At 38.5% G+C, this 26,374-nt stretch overlaps 1 protein-coding gene across 6 annotated transcripts in view; it reads right to left on the bottom strand.

The window, feature by feature from the left end:
* The window catches only part of ARHGEF7 (Rho guanine nucleotide exchange factor 7), a 128,281-nt gene that overhangs the window by 50,483 nt on the left and 51,424 nt on the right, over positions 1 to 26,374 (bottom strand). For 5 of the 6 annotated variants that reach the window (XM_074815281.1, XM_074815280.1, XM_074815284.1 and 2 more), the window contains 6 exons: positions 24,981 to 25,065; positions 20,528 to 20,658; positions 17,818 to 18,019; positions 9,116 to 9,204; positions 2,337 to 2,431; positions 1,961 to 2,056 (listed from right to left, as the gene is read on the bottom strand). In XM_074815281.1, the coding sequence (XP_074671382.1) occupies positions 1,961 to 2,056; positions 2,337 to 2,431; positions 9,116 to 9,204; positions 17,818 to 18,019; positions 20,528 to 20,658; positions 24,981 to 25,065 (698 nt within the window). Of the gene's footprint in view, positions 1 to 1,960; positions 2,057 to 2,336; positions 2,432 to 4,880; positions 4,985 to 9,115; positions 9,205 to 17,817; positions 18,020 to 20,527; positions 20,659 to 24,980; positions 25,066 to 26,374 lie in introns of those variants that run through there. The other variant, XM_074815285.1, reaches the window with a different exon arrangement.

Genomic DNA, 26,374 nt, shown 5'->3' on the forward strand with positions numbered 1-26,374 from the left:
ACAAAAAACAAGGCAGCAGGGCAAGCATTCTTCTACATGATAGGAATTATGATGGATTAGATTCAAAACAGGGGGAAGCTGGACACTCAAGTCAATACGCTATGATGAAAATTAAACTGAAAATACAACTTGACATGACCAGCATATTTATGAAATGAAAATAACACAAAACATTTGCAGTAACTCTTCAATAACCCTGGGGCATCACTTCCTCTGCCCACCTACTAGCATCCATTATGTTCCTAATTTATTACATAGCAACATTTCACTTAGCAGGAAGAAATAAAGGACGTTATGAGAAGGTGCTCTAATAGACTTTAAATCAAGGAAGGAGTTCTAAATAAGCTTTCTGAGCTTGCAACTATATTATGATATCACATTACCTACATACCAAGTTAAAACAAAGCTTGCATTAATATTTGTTTAAAGGCATATGTTCTTCTACTCCTGTTTTTAAGACCACCTTAAACAAAGGTTTTAAAAGATGACAGTCTGTTCATGCAAGGTACTTCATTTCCCTAATTTCTGATGCAGAGAAACAAAATCATAGTAACAAAAGATTGAGACAACAAAGCACAGTGACAAGAAAAGAATGGAAACATTTAAATATGTGGACAAACAGTCATTCTCGTGAATTTAGAGACTTAACTGATCAAGTCTAACTTGACAGAAAGAATATCCTTTCTCAAGCACAGCGTGGAGAAAGGCCATTTCAAGAATGTTTCCATTCCACTGCTGAATGGTTATCTGACCTACAGTGTCCTCCTTTCCATTCTCTCCAGTCTAAGTTGTCTAGAGGCAGAAGAGAGGGAGAGAAGCCAGGTAGTAGGAGGATGTGGGATCCAAAGTCAGCAACAGACCCAGACATACATTACTGCCTAGTGGAGACACAGCTTATACTGTCATGACAAAGCTTCCTCATCACAGGGAGCAGCTCAGAGGAAGAGAGGAGGGAGAGGTCAAAACAAGACACACTGAGCTGATCGAAAGATCACTGCTGCCAAAGGGGTATTTTCTCCTCCAAGACACTCATTCCTTCTCACAGCCAAGTACTCCCAGCAGACTGAAACTTGTCTAAGCCCTTAGTAGCCATTCAAATTATTAACTTGGCAGAAAATAAGCAGAGTTGAATTAACAAGTTGCCTTAGCTCACCATGCAGTCACACAAAACCAGAACACAGGCAAGGAAAAGGACAAATTGAGGTTAGAAACAGGAATTACACTTCCAGTGGTTTCAACACTAGAAAATTGTTAGGACAATTCAAATGTGACATGGTCAACTGTCTTGTCTTACACTCACAAATGCTGAGGTACAAGCTGAAAACATATCCAGCTGCCACTTCAGCCTAATCTATGGAAAGAGGACAAGTGTCTTCATCTTCTCCTTTCTGTGCTTCATGCTTCCTATATGGCGTAGTACAGGCACTGAAGCCATTTTTTTTTTAATTCAGATTGCTCTTTCTGCCTAACCTGCACGTCTCTCCCAGCATATTTTGGCAACCACCACTGTTCAGGACAGGAGAATACTAAGCACAAGCCTTCTCATACAGCATCCCTCATCCAAGTCACTTATTCCTCCTCCACTGTTCCATCACAACATAAGCTCTCTTCAATTCTTTCTCTTACTTTAAGAAAAGACTTAAAATTCATGCCTCTAAAACAAAAAAACATCACTTCCCCTACAACTTCCCCATCTGTATGCAATTGCATCATGGAAATTCATAAACTGTTTTCAAACTACGTCAAAATTCCTACCTCTGCAATTACATCCTAGGGCCAATATCTATCTGCGCAAGCAATCAATGCATTATCCAAACATCTTTTACTGTACTGTTGTAGCAACTATCCTTAAAGTGAGAGGAACAGAAGTTAGGTCAAACATAACATGACAAGTAAAATAATAAAGAAAAAAATACTCGCTTGTTAGAATTTTACAGTATTTGGTATGCATAGTACTTACTTGGTGCATTCTTCTAAAGACTGTACAAGCATTTGCTGGAAAGAACTTATTTCTTCCAGGTTTCCCATTAAGTATGAAGTATTTGCTGCGTTTAACCTGGAGCGAAAGTAAATAAAAGATGTTTAGGTTTGCCGTTATTGACTAATTCTGCTTTAATAAAAACTACAACCTTAAAAGAAAATGATTACTGGTTCTTAGATCAAGGACCAGACTGTTTTAGTCAACAAGCAAACTGAATAAAAGCAAGCTCTGCTTCAAGAATCAAACAATCCACACAAGAAAATGCACACTGACATTGAAATTTTGACCATGTAAACCCTCCCCAATACCCAAGAGATCTCAAGCTTAATTCAAACAACAAAACAAACTCACATACTTTTCACTGGCTTGTAATGGTCGCAGGTAGTTTGAAAGCATTGTTTGTAGCTCCTTAGCATATTCATTTTCTGTTTCTAATATATTTTGTAGCACCTACAATAAATGACAGTTGCTAATTGGTGTTTTTTAAGAGATACTTCAAAATGTTCAATACCAGTTTTAAAGCCTACTAAAATTTACTTAGCACTAGAAAAACTTAAATGAGTATTCCCACATTAGAAATTTAAATATCAGTAAGAAAGTATTGAACACTATGCATCTATGAAATTCACAGGAAAAAAACAACACACACACACTATAAGCCATCCTTTAGCCATATACAAAAAAACCAGTAAGCTAACAGGAATTTCACTACACTTAAAGCTTTTACTGTAAAATTTGAAAGCTATACAGGATGTTCTTCCAAAGCTAGGGGGGTAATTATTCCTCCTATGTACTTCAGAACAGTCAAGGATCATCACAGGTTGGTTAAGCCCAATAGAAGTTGTAAGAGAAATTAACAATTAGTGTCATTTTCTCAGTCTCAATTACAACCAATCTTGCTAGCAAAGTGTTTACTTGTTCAGATGCGCTGTTCTATCTAGAAGGTCTAAATATCCACAGATTTATAAATATCAGGTAATTGCCAACTTTACTTAGCAATATGATTAGCATTACCGCATTCTTTTTAAATGGGTCTGACTAACCTTCCACTGGGAGTGCAATCATATACACTACCATGAAAAAAATTACAACATATTCTGATGCAAAGCCAAGAATTTATAAAATACAGCACACACTTGTTTCTGGCTGAATATAAATCGAACAACTGGAATACCCCCAAATATGTACAAAGAACCATTTTACTGGGCCATCTCCTGGGAGCCTGCTTTACGATATCCTCCAATATATTCACATCAAGTTCTATTGTGCTTCTAGCTGGTGAGTTATTTCTTGCCTCCAAAAAGTTAATGCTTTAGCAAGAGAATCATCAGAATTAAATGTAGTTCAACGAACACAGCTCAGCTTTGAAAACTTTTTGCTATTCACTGATCATAAGCCACACCACAAACCTTCTCATTTTGCTACATGCCATATTTGTCAAGCCTACAGTAATATCTCATTTCAGCATTTATAGTAACAACTGTAATTGAGTGCATTATTCACTGTTGTAGTCAATACTCTTTCTTAGGAAATAAAAAAAGCCATTCATTCCTAAATGCAAACCTGATGAAATAACTTTAAATAGTTCAGTATGTCAATTAAGAATTCACTGTTCCTTTCATTGGTGTCATTGATTCTGCTTATTCGTTGAATGCTTCTATTCATTTGGAGAGAGGGAGAAAGACCACTTTTGAGTTCATTCTTTTGTTGGAAATCTGAATCCTGAACTGAAGATTAAAATGTCTCCATTCTCTGCTAAACACTATGACAGAAGAATATCGCAGGGAAAGTTATGGCTACTAACTAGGAATCTACAGCATAAAGTGCAATATGGGCACACAAATTTAAAAAAAAGCAAAGGTTTTTTTGACCAGTTAGACCATGAAAAAACAAGTTTCCATTTATCAGAACACTAATTAAACCCCATATTTTCTTACACATATATAAAGCAAAGTCAATTGTTAAAATGTAAATTTATAAAAGTACTTAGCATCTACGAGGTTCAAAACCAAATACAAGACCAATCTTTTCCAATATGGCTTTTCTTACAAAAATCTCCCAGCCTGAAGTCATTACACAGCCATTAGTAGGGAAAAGGAGACTGAAAGCCAAGGACAAAAACGCAGTGTCCCGATGAAGCACTGAACAGCATTAAAAGATATTCAAAGATAAAAATTAACAAATTTGCTAGAGATCTTGAAGGGCTACACCACTGATCCACTTTCTCAAAGACTATTTCCATTCTTTGCTATAAAGGGCTGTCTGAAAAGCTTGAAATAAAACTAGTTTCATGTTGGATGCAACTCCATTATTTTCCTGTGCTAGTTTGGATTTTTATTTGAGGATTTTCTTTGCAATATGAAGAATATGGTATTCTAGGAAAAAGACTTGAAGAAGGAAAAAAAAAAAGAATGGGAAAGCTTAAAAACTGGAATTAGCAACCTGATAAATTACTGGATAAAGGAAAATAAATGCAAGTATAAATAAAACTATGCTACAAAACCCATGCAGAGTACTAGATACACATATACTGTTTTGTTATTCTAGTAGCTCAGTGTTACACAATACTGTAGATATACACATAGTTTTAAATGCTTCCCAAAACACATTCAATCTACTTTTTTTTTAACAAATACAGTTTCCACTGCATACAACATTCTTTTACTTTGAGTATCTTTTTAAAAGAATAATCTTGCTTACATAGCTCTAAAACATCAGTTCTGCAAAATCTTGCATCCTTCCAGCTTGACTTACCTACCTCACTGAGAAGCTATGAGGATTAAATGCTTGGACTGTGCTTTGAAGCAGTAAGTAGTCAGTATTACAACTCATTATTTTGGCACCAGAGCACCCTTACATTCCTCATACCCACATCTCACCCGCATGCTCTAATAATCACCTTTCTTCCCTTTCCTGCTTTCTGCGCGTTCTGGCTGCTGCAAGACCCCATGAGACCTTGAAGACCTTGTTTCCACAACTCCACAACAACATTTGCACAGATAAGACCGGGTACCAAAAGAGCAGCATTGAAGTGGCAGCTTTTGCAGTCCGTAACACTGATGAATGGCAGGCACAGACAACTGAGCTCATACAGCACAAGCTCTCTCAATCACACGGCATGGAAAATTCAAGCATGGTTAACAATTCTGTCACACAAAACCCCAGCCATCTCCCTAAGGCAAAAACTACCACTCAAAAATGGATTTTAAATGACCTACATGAAGCTGATTGCCTTCCAAATCAGAGGGAGAAAAGGCAGATTTCACAGCTATGCTTGGGCATGATCCTGTAGCACATTCCCATTTTATGGGAGTAGTATGGCACTCAACTGAAATACCACATACTTCAGCAAAATTGTGATCAATGTCTAATTTTCCTGGATCATGAGAATCTGACAGATGAACCCCTTAAAACAGGCCCTTGAGAGGGGCAATGTAAAGTACCATATCTCAAGGGTCCTCAAAAACTTCTATGAGCTTCAGTAAACACAAACTCTTGACCCAGCTCCAAAAGTACGGCCTCAAAAGGAGTGCTTATTTTCCATCACCTTTCAAACACTTAAATGAAAAATGAGGTCATCCAAATACTCATACTATGGAGAAAGTTACCCATTTCTTTACCTGCTTTTAGAACAGCTACTTAACCTCAAGGCAACTATCCTGTAAGTGGAGATAAGCTAATTTTATTTTTGACACAAAGTTTTAAATTCTCAAGGGATCTCAAATAAAAATAAAACTCAAGAGTAACGCCTGCGCTGTCTTAGGGAATGACCTGCAATAATATGCCCACTTCTTCAGTAACAGGTTACTAAATTACTTCTACGTGAAAAATGCTTGGTGCTTGATCACAAAAGTCTGGTTCATATTACACACTGCTGTGGATTTGCACCATTTTATGGAGGACAAGGCTACATAGCACTAGTCATTCTCTACTAAGCTGCATTCCTGAGCCAGGCAAAATGTAAGCATAAACCAAATGTGCTCTGTCTTCTCAGCAACACCTAGTGCAAGGTGCAGCTAATAAAGTACACTGAGACTAGAAGGTATGTGATTTGCGTTGCGAATTTCAGATGGAGCTCTGTGAATCCATAAAAATAAAGAGCACGTTTATAAGGGGGTGAAGACCAGAGGAAAGCAGTGAAAGCAGTTGCCTCTTTACCTTAAGCATCTTTCCCTTAGCCTATCCCAGCCCTTTTCCCAGAAAGGGAGATGAGCAGAGCCTCTCCTACCACTTTCTGAACTTCCTCTGAACCGCCCTCTGATTTTGTCATCAGTCCGACAAATGTCCCCACAGGCGCTGCCTGCATCTGCACAAATCCTTCCCTAGGAAGAACAGCAATAAATAATCATGCAGTTTACAGGGTCTCAGCACATACCCATATGGTGGAAGATAGCCACAATTAAAAATAGCAAGCAGTCCCAGAGTACCAGCCTCAAGTCATGCTTGGTTGTCAAGAGAGCCTTTAACGCAGATTTTAATGCTTACTCTTTAACTTGAGCTACATCCTTTTAGCTGTCGGTTGCCAAAGGTTTATTTGGAGCTGTTCTGTTTTTACCTGAGCATGGGCTCAATTTTGTTATCAGCACAAACAATAAGACTTCTAGCACAGGGAAATCCCACTTCTGCAGCTTACATATTAAGACACAACAAAAACAACTCACACGTTAAACTGTTTTCACTTCAGTGAATGGGTTTGCTGTTTGTCTTACCTATACGTAAAAATCATTACATATAAAATAATTACTAAAAATTATTAAAAATAATTATTTTTATAGTTATATTGCCATCAGATGCACTTAGTATTTGTCAAGAAAATCTAGATGTCAGCATGTCTAATTTAGGTTTTAGGCACAGCAGTAAAGTCTTACTTCTCTGAAACAAAGTGCACACTACAGCATAGCCTCTCATTCTCTAAACAAAAAAGAATAAAATGATGAGCTTAAAAAACAAATTGGGGGTATTTGTCACACTGTGGAAAAATGTGAAAACAAGACAATTATCTAGTTCAATGCAGAGAGGTTTAGGAATAGCACTCTAGGGCCAGTGCTCTAATTTACTGTATGTGTTATTATGAACTGGTCATTTCTGCCCCCCACCCCACCCTGCAATATGTCATCAACAGTTAATAACTAACTACCAGTTAAAACAGTGGGAATTTGATTACATCAGTTTAGTGCAAGAAAGGCACACCTGAGCAAAATGAAATGTTACCTAATTCCAAGAGTAGGTATGATGGTCACTAGCTTCACTCTTTTTTTTTTTTTTTTTTTTTTTTTTCAACTAAACTACTTTAAAAGGCAGCTACGGCTATCTGGTTCCCCAAGTATATAGCACTTTGAGTCTCCATTATTATGATAATAGGTTATCCATGGAACAATTATAAAAGGCACACAAGCCAAAGGTGGTATTTCAAAATTGTATAGCCTTTTATAACTTAGCCACCTTAACTATGATTTTAGGCAAATTCACACATTTACTTTCTATTATTTTCACTGATGTACACTATCACCCCCCAAAATGGCCTGTATTACTTTTACAAGTAAAAACCATAAGATTTAATTCATTTTGGACACAGTCAAACTGGAGTTTTAGTTAAGCCCAAATTAAACAGCTTCAACTCTTATTTTTCATCATATTAAAATCAGGGAAATAATAAGATTAAATATGAGGCATGTATTTATCACTGACTTAAAAAAAAAAAACAACAAACAAAAACCAATGCAAAAACCCCCAAATCTAAATGACTGGTGTTCAGGAAACCTGCCAATTTATTTTTAATTAAAAAATCAACATAGATATAGATTAAACTTAAGACCAGCCTTCTGCCTGGTGAAGGAACTAAATCCTCTCTTTGCTGCATTCACTTCAGTTGACTTGTACTGGAAAACATCAGTTTTAACATCTAAACAACAATAGAGAAGACATATTTGCTACTACACACTACAGCAACTTTGAAAAAAAAAAAAAAAGAACTATAAGGAGATACAGTGAAAAACAAAAATAAAAAGGAAAACTATCTGGTATTTTATTGATGGATGTACCGCAGTAAGATCATTACTTCCTGCAGTTTGAAGGAAGGTGTGCCTGCACAGGTACTTTCCACTGTACCCCATACCTGCTGTCACAATAGCCAAAGAACTGCAGCCCTCCCTTTACCATGGAATTACAGCTAGTGACAGAGGCACCAGGTAAGGCAGGGAGAAGAGCAGGACATTGTTTCATTGTTTTCAATTAGGGGACTATATGCAAAACTGCTCTGTTCTTCCAGGTGGTTGGCATTATTCATGCCACAACCGCAAAAGATAAAAGCATAAAACAATGCTTTATGATCCCTGCTAACAACTGACAAACAGAATGAAAAACAATGACAGCTGCTTCAGAGAAAAGGGAAAGAAACCTTGTGTTTTAGTTTTACACCAGCAGGGAGCAGTGGTTAACAAAAACAGTAAGATGCTTTTCACTTCCCAATGCATCTACCCTCAGTAAATAAAGGATTCTCAAAATGGTTACAACAACACGTTTAAAGACAGGGTTTGGTATGTTTCTTACATGCATCTACTAAAGAGGTCTGAGTCCTAGGTTAAGAATTCCTGGGGGTGTGTTATAGGCTGACTCTGGCTACACCCCTTTTGCTGTGAAATCTATCCATCAGTGTAAGGGAGAGGTTCCCTGAGTTAATTGGCTTGATTTATAAGCTTGAAGACAAAGGAGGCAAATTCTTTCAAGATGTTCAATCTCTTGTTCAACAAAAAGGACAAAAATATTCTTAAACATTTTAACACAGCAGATTTTCATTAATTCATAGAAATTGGGGAAGACCGATTGCATATTTGGGGGATATGGAAGAAAAGGGAAATTAACAACTAGCAAAGCAAATAAAATGAGCATAACATATTACATAAATTCCCATTATTCACTTACTTTAGACTCTAGTTTTGCTTAAGAATCTGTATGTGTAATATTCTATTAAACTAATAATGATCTTGTTTACATGAGAATTCACTAAAACATCTATCTAGTTTTGGCACTAAGGCTCTGACAAAACTGCCAAATTTTTTGTACAGATAAGAGCATTTAGTTAAATGACATTCTACTGTATATAACAGCTCACACGGAGGAAGAAGGATCACTCACCACATTGTAATAGCTTTTGTTAATTGCAGACGTATCAAAGCCTTTAGGTGGACTCTTCAATGTACCTGATTTGGGGGAGACCGGTTTTTCTGAAATGTAAGATATTTTTGGGTCAATGGGATGCAATTTTATAGCTCAACACTAGAGGTCAAACAAGTTGCTTTGAAATATTTATCGTGAGATAAAATGAAAATAGTGCTTCACTGAGAAACGTACATACTTGTGCTTAAATTTATTGGTAAAGAATCAAAATGGTTCATATGTTCACAATGAATGAAACTCTAGCCTCAGTGAAGGCAAGTAGAAAAATTCCCATTCTTTTTCCTGGAACCAGAAAGTCAGTTAATAAAATTGGCTTTTCCAGAATTATTGTTTAAAAACAAAACGTTATCACAGACTGCAATTTAAAAAAAAAAAAAAAACAAAAACCAAAAACCAAGAAACAGCAAGGCATTTCCAAACACTACACACACTTTCAAACTGAAGTAATAATAAGTTTTAATATCAATTTAATAAACTCGGTAAAAGCAAGTGAACAATCAAAGGCTGAACGTATCAGAGGTGGGACATTACACTCAGTCTGGTTGAAACAGAGAATCAAAACACTATACAAGTAGTGAAGTGACTTACCAGATGTCTATCCCAGAACATGATCTTTTAAAACAAATTATCTTTTACTGTTAATGAAGCAAAAAATAAAAATGCTTATGCACTAGAGAACAGAGTACATCATAACAATAAACACAATCCTTCCTGTAATCCCATAGGGAATCTACCCCTCAGTAATGCATGCTCTTCCTGAAAGGACAACATAAGTCTGCAAGATCAGAACAACAGTCCTGAAAGTGATCCGAGTGCTGACTCCCAGAACGGAGAGGCACAGAAAACACACTCCTAAAGCCTCCCCTCCCACCTCTACCATTCCGCTAACTCCATCACAGGGGAGCAAAGATGAGGGGAGAGAAAAACCAAAAGCACATCATGCTGCAGGCTGGAGAAACAGCAAGTAAGATTTACAGCATCTCCTTTTGACCTCTCACACTTGACTTTGCACACAACTGAGAATGCTTGGGAGACTGTATTATCAGGACATTATGGCTGGGGTTTTTTTGGTTTTGGTTTGTTGGTTGGTTGGTTTTTTTTTTAATTTGCAAATTTCAAATAAGCATGAGTAATTTGTATCCAAACAATAAAATGGCAAATTGTCAAAAAAATCCACCCCAAAATATTAAGAAAGCATCATCAAGACGTACCTACTGAAAGTTTGCCTTTATTTTAAAAGCAAGCTCCTGTTTCAAGCACATTTTAACAGAGATACATGAATAATTTAATTCTAGTTTACCTGACACCTCAAGCCACTAAGAATAAATTATGCAAGTCTCAAATACAGGCCAGCCTTTCCAGGAGAAGCCCAGTCAGCCAAGCTAAGGGCAGCTATGGGAAGTTCCCATGGACAGTAAAGCTAACCAGGGAAACACCACCCTAAGCAGAACAGCCCATGTGGTACCAGCCTCTGCTGGACTGTATCCTGGGTAATTTAGTTGTTCTTCAGGCTGCCCAACTGCAGCCCATGGACAGTCCAATCTCAGGGGAGCTGACTACAGATGGAGGCCACCCTTTCGCCTCCTGTGCCAGGAGCTCCCAGCAGGCTGGCGGGGCCTGAGGCTTTAGCTAAGAGAGTCCGTAAGGAGCAGCTCAGGCCCAAAGAGCACAACAGTGGTATTACCTTTAAGAGGATTTTCTCTGCACTGCACTGGAACTCCCCTCAAAGAAGCTAATCTAAAAATAAAATACGGTCCTAAAACTGCCAAACATGGGCAAAAACATTTCTCCTTACCATGTTCAGAGATGACAGTAAAATCCTTTTGCTTAATATCCCCCACCCACCCCCTGCTAAGTCGGCTATAAGCCGACAGCACAAAAATGGTTAGCCCCAGCAGTTACTCAGCTGGGAAAACTGATGCTCTCAGCCACCAGCCCCGCAGTACGTACACACTATGCTATACAGCCAAGTAATTCAAAGTGACAGGACTCCTCCCATCCCCTTAGAACAAAACCACAAACCCAAGCAGATTTGTCATCAAACACTCAGTGTGAAAGAAGCACCTGAAGTCATATCCTATGTACAGCTACTCATTTATGGGACAATTACAATTTGTTTCTTTGTACCAAATGATGAAATTGATGTAGTTTACACAAACTTGGTAATTTGCTTTCATTCTCTGTAGAAGCTCTTGACTTATCCTACAATTTAGTGACTTTCAGGTTCACTGAACACCTAAAGGTTTATTAATTGTGTGCCAAAAAGCATGAAAGGAGAAACAAAAGTTAAGGAAAAAGGTAAATACTTGTCACTGAATTTTATCATAATACAGATGTCTGACCCTTGTTATTCTGCAAAAAGTTGGCTAGTCATATAAATCTGTCTCTTCTTCCAGTTACTTTGTTATCTTAAAGGGTTTGAAAATACATCTCTTCCCCTTTTTCTTCTCCTAAGCTGCTGAAGAAAGTGGGGGATTTTTTTCTGAAATCTATAGTCATTTATATTTCCAGCTGTCCAGCTGATTCAGTTATCTAGTGACACACAATCAAATTCAGATTTAAAAACAGGACACACACACACAAAATTACAAATCACACATTCAAATAATTTTGCTGAACAGCCATAATCAACATTCAGCTTTTAAAATGCAAAGGCCACGTCTATTGTAGAAACACAGAATTAGACACAGCAGATCAGTCCAGCTGTCTATCACGTCTGGTATTCTGCCTCCAAGCACTCCCTTGCTTCATAAGGAGGAATAAGAAACAGTCTTGTTGCAATTAGCTTATTGCACAATGCATTACACAGAAAATCCTGATCTTGCACATAAGAAACCACTTTCTTAGCATAAGCAAAGATAAGTGTTATTTATCATCCTTCATGGTAGAACATTAGAGTACTTTTGCAAATACATAGCAAATTATTAAACATTTCAAGCAGGTGTCACCCCCATTCAGCATACTGTGAACATATACAGCTCTTATAGGTCCATAGGTTTCCAAATCATTAGCAAACCCTGGCACCTTGCCCACTCCAACATATGAGCTCTGTTTCTCAAAGCACTGGAAGACAGCAACCTGAACCAGACACCAAGTTTTCCCATACAGAAGATTCCTCCCTTCTCCCCTACTTTTCTCACAGTCACAATGTGAAGCCATAACATAAACACTGAAACCACAACAAAAACATGTACAGCATACAATCAAACCCAAAGCAAACAAGCATCTGCTCAAGTGCTGGAAGAGACCATATCCAGCTGATGACCGAAACCAAGAGGTAAGTTACCACTATCAGTTTCTTTCCTGATCAAAGTGTTACATTCAACTGTACTCACCTACACTTGATAATGCTTTGAAGTGTCCAGTGGCTAGTGATAAAGCAGATAGAATTCACTTAACAGATCATCTTTAGGTGGAGAGTGAGGTTGGCACAAACTTCTTAACATTATTCTTCCAGCAAAAAAATTATTCTTAGCAGAACCAAAACAACTTCGAGCAGCTGCTTCTGTAACCTTTCCCTAAGTAGTACGGAAGATGCAACAAACTCTCTAAAATGAAGTTACCTTATCCTTTACAAACACATACCTTTCTAGGTGACTGTAAAAGGCCAATTTACCCAATCCTTCCCAATGTTTTGTTTCATTCTATTTTAATTTACATGCAAGTATTTCTTTTACTTGCCTTCAAATTACTTATTCTCACATTCTCTCCCCTCTCTCTTCCAGCATGTCTCCAACTTCATTCATTTTCATGCAACAGTCTACTTCACACTACTCCACAAAGCATTCCTTCAGGACATACTTTTCTAAAGCATTTCAACCCTACTGCTGCAAAAAACATCACCAGGTGTTTCTGCCATTACTAGACTATGATGCACACTCTAGATGCAAAGATCTGATTTGGGCTATTTCATGGTACAATACAGGAGGAAAGATGTGCCAGCTGGGACACTGGAAGTGATGTGGTCCCCATGAGTGAAGTGCTACAAGCAGGCTCTGTCTCTCTAGACTGATCGGTTCAAGTCCAACACCAGGAGGGCACACCTAAACTTACTCCCAGTTCTCAGGCTGGCTCAGGCATTCTTGCAACATGCTCCACTCTGCAATGTGGACCCTACCAACACTTCTTCCCTAGCAGTAATTTGCACTGGGCCCAATACTAACATAACTGCCAAGAAAGCATAATGGAAGAGGACAGGCTAGGACAGTAATGACATATTAATTTCTGTGAAAAATAAAGTTTGTGACATATCAAATGTAATTTTTCAAAGCTATATTCTCTTCTGTGTAATCTCATGCCATTTAAATGGATTACACTGATAAAAGTGACCACATGATTTTTAAAAAAAAGTCTGATTAACATCTGACAGTAGCTAAGCAAGCACATCCCATTCTGGCTAACCGTTACTCTTTTCATCACAAGGGAACTCTCAAAATTAAGTCTCCAAATCTCTCTACTATGCAAGACAGAAGCAGCAGTGTAAGAGACAAGACTCCACCTACACCTTCACCCCTCCCTGCTCTGTTTTATGTAAGAAAAAAAAAAAGGCCACACTGTCAAATATTTAACAAGTTTACACAGTATAAATCTTTTACCCTCTGTCATGTGTAACAGTACGGCAGGATGAAAATGAAGTCCTCTTATTTGTATGTACTTCCCAACTTCTGATCAAAGAAAATTAAAAAAGGCAAGATGATACAGGGTTTAAAAAAGAAAATGAAAGCATGCAGGCATGGAGGGAGGGAGAGAGATACCATCTTTTCATTCTTACAGTGTAGGCACACACCTGAAAAGAAACTACTACTTCATTGTTTATTTTTAAATTTGTTCATAAGTACCACAGTTTCAAACAAATCCTCCTTTTCTCCTTGTGTGGCGAAGGAAAAAATAAACACACTCAAATGCAAAATAAAACCCACTTTTCATCTCAACCAAATTTATTGCCCCCAAAATAGAGTCATTGTCCAGCCTAAGAAAACGAAATGCTGTGCTTTGCTCAATCTCAGTATCTGTCCCACATCCATTCATAGCTTGCCTCATACATGTATTAGCATTCTGTGCTAACACTAATCAGTCTGGCATAGCTAAGCAAATAAGTTACAATGCAGTAAACATGGGCACAGCTTTGCAAAGTTTTAGCTACTCTGAGATATCTCATTATGTAACATGCTCTGCTTGTCCAATAGACGTAGTTTACTTTTCCTCCAAGATCTTTAAGAAAGCAATGTGGGTAAAGGCAGTTCCCATTACTAAGCAGCTCTTTCTTCCTTTCCTTGAATATCTAACTTCAGAGCAACTGTACAAGCTAAGATTACAAATATACAGTTATCTGACATTAGAGGATTTTCATTTAGAACACTAAATCCATTTATGTAAACATCTAATACCTATGAATTTTTGTGAGAATTGAAACAAAAACACATGTGCATAAAGAACTTCTTTCCTTTCTTCTGATACTCAGTTTGCCTAAGTCAGGTTCTAGCAGACTGAAGGAATTTATTTAATCAAACTCACCACTTCCCAGGAGCTCTCCAAAACAGTATCATCAAAAATTATAACAGTGTTGCCTGTACAAAATTTCTAACTAGCTGCAGTATTTTCAGCTACATTTGAGAGAAGAAAGATGCCAGAACATTTTACAGATTATTTTGAAAACCAATTAGATGTCTAGGATGAACATTTTGTTCATAAAGAGAGCTTAATCAAGAGCAAGTATTTCAACAATCCCATCCTGATCTTTTTAAAATGAATTCATTGTAATGCTGACAGAAAATGCATTTTGAATTTGAGCTTACAAGACAGTAAGTTCTACTAACTCATTTTAAAATACATCAGAAAAAAAAGCACTTTTGTATTTCAATCTCATGCTTAAAGCATGAAGGCACTTCAAATATTTCTGAATTAGGAAAATCTTGAAGTGAGGTACATATAGTTGACAGGAAACAAAGAAAAATGGGCAGTGAAAGACTGTCAACTCAAATGTCAACCAGTCTAATGAAGACTAGCAAAAAAGAGCAGGGGCACAGGAGTGCAGCAGAGTGTCAACCCATACATATAACCTAGATAAAACTTCTCATGAACACTCACCAACACAATTTATGTAACTTCAGAGCTTTGTGGTAAGAAGCGCTACATTCTTGTTTCAACAAGGACAGCAGAAGAAAGGAAGTTCAACTCCCGGATGCAGTGGCCATGTGCTTTGATAGAGAAGGGAGGAGAATTATAGAAAAGCCCCCTCTCTAGCACCTTCAACAATATCCACAAAGCAGAAATCACTTGAGAAATGTTCATAACAAATTTCATGGAAACAACCAAGGAAAAAAAAAAAAAAGAGAGAACAGCAAAATGAGAACAATGAACTTCAAAGTAAGAAGAATTTGGTAAACTTAAAAATATGGGTAAAAAAGGATTCCCACTAGTGACAATGTAAGTGGAAAAGGCTCAGAAGAATGGCAAGTCCTTTAAAAATTAGGAGCATCTCAAAGGAAGAACAGGAAAAGGAGACGCAAATTGGCCAAATTGTGATCAAATATCACAAATACTACAGTGATCTCAAACACACAAAAAGAAGGAAAAGTAACTAGACAAAGTCAGGTCACCAGCTGAAATACAACATGGGCATAAGGGTAGTAGGAACAAAACATTCCACAGCATACATATATCAAGAGGGAAAGCTGATCTGCAACTCAGTAGAGAAGAAGAGTTAACAGACATCAAGACGGTCTTAGTATGTCATGCTTCCTTCTACCACCTCCCCATCCTCATTATAAAAAGGTCAAATTCAGACAATTCAAACACGTACCTACAAAGGCATAAAAGCAGGTTAAAACTAGTCTCTTGATAAACAGTACCTGCTGTGCTGATTTGGCAGTAAGAGAACTAGCTACATCCATGTTTGAAATTGCAGAGGACAAGTGAAGTTCCATAAAGTACTGGAAAAGGCCAAACATAGTAATTATCTTCAAAAAGGAGGAGAATAGAGAAAGCTAGAGAGCTACAGGTCAGTCATTCCAACTTTGTAACAGTCAGTAAATGCACAGAAAACAAAGCAATGAACTCAACTTCCTGAGAAAGAGAAAAGCACAGGCACATATTCCCTTCCATAGAAGCAACTGAGTATATGAGAGCGCGCTCCAAGAATGTAAGTCTTGCAGAAACCAGAAGGAGCAAGCCCTTGTACCACAGGGAACATGGCTATACAGCAGAAGGAAAAGAAGAGCTTAGCATAAAACTTTCCTGATGGTGAGAAGTGAAAGTTAAACCAGGGACTGGAAGCAGTTCATCTCAGCCCCCAGGAATCAGACAGAGTTGCAAGGACTGGCAAGAATCAAACTGCACTCAGTACTAACCTCGGCCCCACAGCTTGTTGGCTTTCATATTTAGAACTATATCACCCAAGTGAAGTATTGTTAAAAAAACAAGAACAACTTTAATTTCAGTTGCTGGCTAAAGTTTCAGTTCACTGTTAAAAGCTACTTCCATTCTGGAGCCTAACTGCTGACCCAGGTTCCAGTCTCAGGAGTCAAAAGAGATCAAAACCAATGAAATCCAAACAAGATGTCTGCAGTAATGTTTTAAATGAGTAACAATGGGACATGGGAGTTGTCATGGCTGAAAGAGACTGCTACAACACTACAGACAAGAAAAAACAGGCTTCAGGAATCGTTTTTCAGGATAAGTCGCATCTGAGAGATCTCTGAAGGACATTAAAGCTAAGTCTTACATCGCGACTAAGAGGGTCTAGTTGAAAATGACAATGAAGTTACAGATCTAAGACTCTACCATTCTACAAAAATGGACTGTAGTTAGCAAATCAAGGAAGAAAATACAGGATGAAACTGGAAGAGAAAGAATAAATTTAAAAATGGAGTTTTACCCTCACAACTTCACTTTGCAATTGCACATCTGTATGGCTGCCTAAAAAAAAAAAAAAAAAAGTCATGCTGATAATTTTAGCATGGCCAAAAAGATGTCTGTTTTCATTGGAGCTGTGACAAGGGAAATAGTGGTAAAGCCTCTCAGAGGGTCCCTGGGTAGTTTTATCCTACCAGGTTTACCCTTAATCTCTGAAAGTAAGCAGAGACAGGAAGGAGTCCAAGGAAAAAAACAAAAGAGTTGTCACCTATGACAAGGTCCTAGTGGATTAAAAAGCAATGTTAGTTCTGATATTCAGTCATGAAGATGATATTTACAGAGGGCACTTTCACTGTATGAAGTTCAAAATAAAACTTCAGTGGAAGAGTAAAGCCTGTATAAAGAAAAGTTGAAGGTACATGACCAGTGAAGAACAAGAAAAATCACAAGTACATTACCTTTCAAAAACTGTCTCTAACTTTCAGTAGATTTCAGTAGAATTGAGAATTTTTCCTGTGGTTGTTTGCTTTTAAGTAATGGGACATGTTTAGAGATTTTTTTGGTGTAGTTTTTTGGTTGGTTTTGGAGGGGTTGTTTTGGTTTGGTTTTTGGTTTTGTTGTTCTTAAAGAGATTTGCAGGAAATCTCTCACTATTTAAACCCAATTTAAATCCTGAGCGTTAGTGATTGCTGTGAATGAAGTTCAGTAGATACAGTCAAGCTTAAACAAAAAACATTACAATTTTTAATGATCAACCTCTACCCAAAGCAAGCATTTGTGCAGATATGCTCTCCTTCAAAACTCACCATTTGATTTTATTTCTCGTACGTAGTTACTGGGAAACCACCCTGTTTTGCCATTTAGAGTTCCTTCCCACCAGCCTCCTTCTTCCACTCTTGTAACATGAATAATATCTCCTTTTGAAAAAGAAAGTTCATCTTCATTTGTCTGTTGAAAATTAAATTTTGCTCTCACCACCAACTGATGGTTGCTGTTATCTGTCATGTCCTAGTAAGTTGAGAATACAAGGAACAAAAAGATCATATTAGAGATTTAAACAATTATTCCATGAACAAAACAGAAGTATCCATAAAATGGAAATAGCTTCTTCTCCACACACAACACTCCCAACACATTTTTACTCTAAGCATTTGTAAGAGGCGATTTGCCATTTCCAGTATTTCTGTCATTTTTAATCTATGGATTTGTTTCAGTCCAGGAAGTATACTGTCTTATTACAGCCCCTTCAAATCAGAAGGGGGAAACAGAGCTAAAATAAGAATAAATTTTACTCCCCCCCACCAAATCAAACTCTTTTCTACACATTGTATAAATTGAAACTGCCTTTGACAACTACAAAGAAACAATAGCTTTACATTAGAGAGGTTTTTTTTCTAAAACTTTCTGGGCTGGGAGGAGGGCAGAACTGAGTTGGGTTTAATTTAATTCTGGATCTAAAGAGTTTTCAGTTTAAATTTTGTTTTTCCTGTAACAGATCAGGTTGGAAGGTTCCACACCTGAATGTGCAAGTCTACATGGCCTGCCAGTTCTTCCACAAAACCTGTGAAACAGTTATGCAATTTACCTTGAATAAGTACTCACAAATCATTTGCCTCAAGGTTGGCAAAGCTGCAAGTCTTACAGAGGATATATGCTCACCCTCTATCACAGATGTGAAGGCAGATTATCACTCTATCGTAACAACAAAATGTTAATAGCTACTTCTAAGTCTTTCAAATCAATGATGTTCAAATTCAGCACTTTGTACTTGGATGTCAGTTTTGAATATCTGTATCATTCAAGCATTTTGTAAGAGTTAGGACAAACTTTTATGCTAAAAAAGCTAAATACTTGGACAGCTTCAAATAATCCAACTGAATACAACCTGAATACAAATAATCCAAATACAATCTGCACTGGAACTGAGACAACAGGACTATAAATCACATTTGTCTCTATCATAAGTAAGGATTAATACCTGTATAACTAAACAGCTAACCTAGTGAGAAAATGACTGTGTAAGCAATCCTAGTTAGCTACCCAGGTAGCAGAATTTCACCTACATGCTGTCTATATAGTCGATTAAAAGATGTACTGCATAATGTCACTGGGATCTTATAACATCATCTTAATTTATATCCACAGCAATCATGTTACTATATCCCAACTCAATTTAACAATCAGACTTCTAGTGGCTGAGAAACTGTAGGAAAGTGACTGCAACCACAACTTTGAAAACATGCAGAAAGCCCCAAGATACTGTAAGTCACAATGTTCGACAATTAGCTTGGCATATTTTCAAACAAGTGCCCCTGCCTTAGTCCTCTGCTTGTAAATCATGTGCTTTCATCCTCTTATGACTGCTCAACAAGAAAAAAAGTTTTGCCTTAGTAAATGGTAAAAAGCCATAAAATAAGCAGCAACACTGCATAGTGACATCAACTACAGTCCCTTTACTCTGCCAGAATGCCTCTCCGGTAGAGGAAACTGAGTACAAATTTGGCGAGAACAGTTCCAAACTGATTGTCTACAGCAGCAAAACCAAACTAAGAATTTCCCAGGTTTGGCCACTAGCTCTCTTTCACTCCTCCTCAAATTTGTCTTCCCCTCTAACTTTTTGCAGAGCTGCTCAGATCACCAGAGCGATAGAAATACTTAAAACTCTGATTACGTCAGTGATCCAGCTAACAGCTAGTCCCACAAACAGTTCTATCAGCAAAACTGAGTGGGTGGTGAACAGCAGAGTGGGAGCTGGAATTAGTGGCCTAGGGCAAGAACTTGCATGGGCTCTGCTACCAGAGAAAGCACATCAAACCACACCTAAGAAAGCTTAAGCAGAGCACTGTGTTTCAAGTTTCACATAGCAATCATCACACACTTCAAAACAGCCTCCTTCAAACATGGAAAAAGCAGTTTACAGTAGGGATCTGAACGCTCCTTGCAAACCTTTCAGTCAATAAAAGCACCTTTCATCACAGTTAGTTTCAATACAGTACTCCATCCTGATTTCAGCTGTATGGTAAAACAATTGCCCATACCACTCAGTTACCTGAAGGGTAGCTGAAGGATTCACCTTGAAACATAACAGAAAACAGGAATAACTACCAATACTCTCAACACTGAAAGTACCACCTCTGCTGAGGTTTGAATACTCTTCAATCATCATCCCTAAACTGAGCGACATGGAGAAAACAAGATTTTTGCCTTTGGAAAAGCAACTCCTTATCCTGAAAAGTAAGAAAGAAATCCAGGAAGATACTGTGTATGTAGACAACATGGAGGGGTGAGGAAAAAAATAATCAGAAGTTCACAGAAAGCTTCATGTATTTTGGAACATCATAAGAAAAGCTGCAAAAATAGAATGTCACTGTCTCAAAATAGGTGAGAGGAAAACAGTTACTTTGCCACACTATTGCTTACTTATAAATCCTGTCAAAAGACACCAGAAAAAGAAAGAAAAAAGAAAAAAAAAAACAAAATCACACCGCAACACGTTTCATTTCTTCTAGAACTTACCAAACTTCGATACTGTCCCTGAAAGAGTTTTGAAGTTCTACTGTGTAAAGACTGGGATCCCAAAGAATCAAAAGATTTTATCCGATGAGATGAGGGACGTGCACATACAGAGTCACTGCCCAGCCCTATGTCTGTAGGAGGGGGGGAAAAAAGTAAATATTAGAATTTGAGAAATCTGCACGTAACTTTTCCTTACCTCTGTAAAATTCACATGCTTAAAGCAGATTCAATGCATCTGCAGTTGCTCAATAATTCCAGATTTAAAAAAATTATAGCAATAAACAGTCTGAAATCCTGAGACACTGGCAGTTTCTTCCCCACACAGACAGGAAAATCATTTGAGCTGTTTAGGAAGAGGAGGGTTAGGGTTGTATTTCTCCATTCCTACTCACTACCAGTCTATTTAAAGGTAATTAACTAGCATCATTTCAGCTAGCGGCCAGGAATTTTGAATGCATTTAACTTGCTTGAAGTAAAGCCAGCCACATCTGTTTCTTTGCTCTTCTCCCACCCCCCCACCCCATCTCCTTCTCAATTAAAACATTCCTTCCACTGTCTTTTTCTTCCTATGTTCCTTTGTCTCATCCTTTTTTTGCCAACTAAGCTGCTACTTCTTTGGAAGGAGGGGGAAGGGATAAGAGGAGTAGAAAGGAAGAAAGCTGCCTGCTCAAAAAACCAACACCCTCCCAAAACCTCGCCCCTCTTTCATTTGTCTCTACTCTAAGCAGCACACGCATTGAGATGCTCATCCGAGGGGCAGCATTACGTGCTGTCAGGGTGCCGCTGGGCTCCCTGTGGGCTGGGAGGCATCAAGGGAGCAGGACCAGGGCAGGGCTCATCCCACCACCCAGCCAGGAGCAGGGCAGCCAGGGCACGGGGTCAGCCCCAGCCCTGGACATCAGGCAGCTCCCTGGGGGCGGGATGTCAGCCCACCCACGGGTGGGATGTCCTTGTGTGGATTAGCAGGCCAATGCCAGACAGGGGCTGGGCTCCTCCGAAAGTGGTTCCCTAAGGGCCGGGGGTCAGTGCTGGCTGCGGCCTCCCACAGCGCTGCTGGGAGCCTCTCCCCAGCATCAGGGTGGGAAGAGGGTTGCTCCTGGCTGCACCAGCTCCCCCAGTCCTTGCAGTCAAAGCCCCAGGAGGAGGATGCTCCCAGGCCCCTTGCACAGGTGACATGTTACAGCAAACATTGCTCCTTTGCACGAGTATGGCAAGTCACTCCCTTTCTTCATGTTTCCCCACATACAAGGGAATCATTCAGCGAGCATCTGAGCTTCAAGGAGTGCTGAAAGCACTACAGTATTTTCTGTCTCAAACTTAGATGTTTTCACTAGAGTACACAAGCCTCCCAACTGCTCTCCTAGTTTTTATGTCTCTCTTACTTTCCTAGTAGTTTGCTTTGCTTCCCACACTTGACCTCCTTATCAAGAGGTACATGCTCACAACTACAGTCTCCTCTTAGTTACTCTCAGACTAAAGCAGACCATAACTATGCAAATCCAAGTTATTTTCGGTCCAAGGGAAATGACACACACAAGCGCAGTTTCATGAGACTGGTGAACAAGGCGTTTTTGCTGTTCCATGTCAAACCTGAAGGGACAACTCGATTCATCTTAATTGGAAAGCCTTTCAACTCCAGCATGGCATGCAACAGCAGCTGGCATGCCGGAAAAGGGAAAGAGTTTGAGACTGACAAGCACACAAGTGTTGACAAAGGATGCTCCAAGTCTGCAGTGACTGAGCAGAAAACACTTTCCTCAGGTGCATCTTTTTAAAGGAGTCATTGTTATCCTTCGAAAATCATTATCCTTAAAAAAAAACCCTATAAATATGCAATTCCCAGTCAAATAGTGCAATATTAGAACTATTCATATTACATTGCATATTTTGTACTGATAGTATCATTACACATTGAAGTCATAAAAGACCTCACACTTTGTGAACCTGCTTTCCTAAAAGCATTTAAAGGCCACTGTATTAACACTGGTGATTATGGTCCATTACAGAAAGGATATACATCTTTGTTTTCACAGACTGCCTGGAAAGAAGTGGGACTAAATCATGGGCTTTGTTTGTAAATCATAACCTTAGGGCTACTTCTAATGCTCCCAAAAACTTTAAAGTTGCCATAACCATCAGTAACTAATAGAACTTACAGATTAAAAGTAACCTAAAACATCTCCATGTCCGGTTTGCTATGCTTCCTAACAGCAATCAAGTAGAAGAATGGACACACCATCAAATATAGCATTATACTTTGACTCAATGCACCTAGGAAAACAGGATCAGGTTGACTCATGGTAGTGTGTTCCAGCCTCTGAGCAACCCTAAAACACACTACCTAGAATTTGCTTAAGTTTGGCCCAATTCCTGAAATTTTCTAATTCGCAACAGCAGAGCTAATACACCAACACAAGAGCACCTTTCAAGGCTTGAATTAGGAACTACATGTGTTTGGGCTGAAAAAGAAGGAAAATTACAAACAAACCACATGCAAATTTCAAGTATTTTCACCAATAATACCTGAATACTTTCACAACAATTTGAACTTTTGATAGCTTAAAAGGCTTGCAGACCCCATGTATCCATTGAAGTTTACATTAAAATACCAAACAAACGTGTTCAATTAATTTCTCAATGGGATTATTGTCAGAAAAAATTCAACTCTGCTGCTGAAAACTCAGGAATCTTGAATGGCAACAGAACATACATGTTTGACAATATTAATTCGGTAATTTTCTCAGAAGCTTCACCCTTGCATCCATCCAGATTTCCAGGGTCTGTAACACCCTTTCTTCTCCACCAGTATCTCAACTTCCCTATACCAGTTCCACTCCCCTTATCTGCCTACAAAGAGCAACTGGTATCTTGATCCCATCCCTCCCGAAGTTAAGAATTTGATGGAGTGTATATCCATAGCAGCCCTTCATCAGTTTTCATGCTCATTACTCACATGCCTTCCATTGCAGAAAGGCCCATCTCAGAAGAACCTGTGTATACCTGAAATTCTTGCAGATCCAGATGAGGATCTGCAAGCCATCTTCCGATACTAGAGCAGGGAGATAGAGTCTAAAATGCCTTCTACACAGCCACCCAACTAAAAAAAAAATTGTTTGGAAGAACAGTTGGTCAGGAAGATTTATGCAGCTCTGCTTGCTCCCAGGAATGAGGCAACACCACAGTTTGCATCTGGTTTTAATTTCTGGTTTCCATACTACCACGACCAGCCCCCCCCAAAGAAAGGGATCAGCCTGGGTCTTTTCTAAGCCAGCTGCAACTGTAGCTTTTTGATGTGGGTATTAATCTGTTGATGTCTGTACTAAACAGCCGCACTTCTCCCCTTTAAAGACAGCTATGGTCAGTGTACAGCAGCTTTGAAGATGTACTGAAATGGTTCTACATTTGCACTTGCAGTTAAGATGAAAGGCAGTATCTTCAACTGGTGTAAGTAGCTTCAAAGAAGTCAATGGTATCACTCCATGCACATTCATTAGAACTACGAATTTGGTTGTAAAACTCACTCCTAAGGGGTATTTTCTGATGCAAGAAAAAAAAAGCCACCAAAAAAAAAATAATCTCTGTTGTAATGGACCAGAGGAGTATTGTAAAAGTGACAAGATACTTATCATATTACTATTAAACAAAATAACACTGATCCACCACTGACTTATCTATCAGCTTCCTTCTCCTCCTCATGTAAAAATTGACAAGTATGGTCCATTTTTAAATAAACTCTCTCTCACCAGACTCTAACCTGATGACCATTACTGCAACTTGCTGCTGACAGTGTAAAGCCCCAGCATGGAGCTGCAAGAAGCCAAAAAGGGCCACCAATGTTAACATTTCTTGATTATCCTTGGGTCCAGTTGTCATCGTTTAGTACAGTCTCACCCTACAATGACGCATGGACACCACTCACCCGTGTCCTATTTCTACAGCTCTCTCCCTCCCACCGAAGAACTTAGTGGGTGGTTCGTGACTTCTAGCTGCTACCTAAATGAAACATGCATGGCTTAAGGTATCAAAGACATTGGCTATCCTTTTGTTACTGTCAAGAAAGGATGGTGCTGGGGAATGGAGAGTGGGAAGGGAATGACAAAAACCTTGACAAATTGTTCAAACATGGGAATGACAGAGCAAGTCAACTTTAGTATTTCAAACTGGAGAAAAAATAAAACAACAAAAAAAAAAACCCCAACCCAGACCCTTCATCTAAGAATTCTTGCCAACTAAAAGGCTCAGCCTTAGCTCCACTGCAAAGCTTCCTTCTGCAGAAGAGGAAACTAGAGAACTCAGAGACCACTGCCAAAGTCCTAACAACATGAACTGCAACAAAACCTCTTCTAAAACGCTGTGCATGTTCATCTTACCATGTGTACTGCAACAGGTATAAATATACAGTGATGCAAGTTGAAGGTAATTGTAAGAGAGCACCAAAAGAGAGTCTACTTACCTGCAGTCACCTTATTTAAAGCCACAAGAGAGCTGAGAACTTTGCTGAAATTCTGTCCCTGATACAGGTCATTTGCATCAAAAGTCTGAAAACAAAAGAACATGCAAGTAAGTTGTAGAAACAAGCCTTTAAGCTAAGCATTTCTACCTTATCATGCAAACCAGGACTGTAGAAACCATTGCCTGATCAAGGCATCAATCCTTCAGTGGCTGTTATGAACCAGTAACAGGGGTTTTTGCTTGGTTGGTTGAGTTTTTGTTTGGTTTCGGTTTTGTTTTTTTAAAAAAACAACCACCCACAGCTAATTTTTAAATAGAGAATATAGAAACAGCTGCCTTTGAGAAAAACTGAAGAACATAAGCTAAAAATATCAAGTGTCATTTAAATTACAGGAAAGTCAAATAAAATATAATTATCAGAAGAGAGCTTTCCTCAGACATTTTGGCCAAAAAAGTTCCTGGGTACCATTACTCTTGGCATGCTCTTCTTTTTCTGCAGCAGCTCACAGGCACTGTACCTGATTATTCATAAAGTACTTTTAATATTACTAAAATACTTTAAAAAGTACTGCAATAACATACATGCCATTTCTTTTTTCTACAAGACACAGAGAAAAGCAGCATTCCTGAAAATTAATGAATCTTACAAAAAGCGAAGTTGCCGGACAGGTTAGATGGACAATGAGGTTTGGGAAGAGGAGGGATGAAAGCTGAGGGTTATTGAGGGCTATTTTAGTTTTTATTTTTTAACTGTGGGAAGAGATCCAAATCTCAAACTATCTTGTAGAAAACAGTAACTTTCAAGTGCTGGGTGATGACATTAAACATCTGGATTTTCAGAGGGAAAAGAGAAGATTAAAAAAAAAAAAAAAGAGAGGCCCATAGTATTTGCCTGAGGTAATGGAAACACTCATCCAAAGTCTCATGAAAACCGCTCTCGCAATAGATTCTGCATAGGTTGAAAGGAGTCACAGTTTTCCCTTGTGCAAGACTAGAAAGAGGACAATAAAAGACAGTTATTACAGTTGTTCCAGCTGATTTAAGAAACAGAAAGAGATTTAGTTTCCCGCAGTGCAGCAGTTTTTATCTAAAAAGTCAACAAAATTTGTTTATTTTCCTGATAACAGACCCATCCCACAGGCACTATCAGAAAGTCTGTACCCCAGAAAGCAGTCTTCAGAAGCAGGAGAGGAAAAAACCCATATTCCCAGGGAAGAAGAGAGAAAGGGACAAAGGAAGGCCAGATGAACCCAAGAGAAGTGAAAATTTTCATGAAAGCTACCTAAAGTCATCACAGAAGGGGCTGCCGGACCAGTTGTGACTGGTTATGTGATATACTGACAAAGGTAGAGCAGATTTAGGAAACATTTAATGACCTTATTATTCAGTAAGAAA

Source organism: Strix aluco, chromosome 2, assembly GCF_031877795.1.
Source record: "Strix aluco isolate bStrAlu1 chromosome 2, bStrAlu1.hap1, whole genome shotgun sequence".
Classification (NCBI taxonomy): domain Eukaryota; kingdom Metazoa; phylum Chordata; class Aves; order Strigiformes; family Strigidae; genus Strix; species Strix aluco.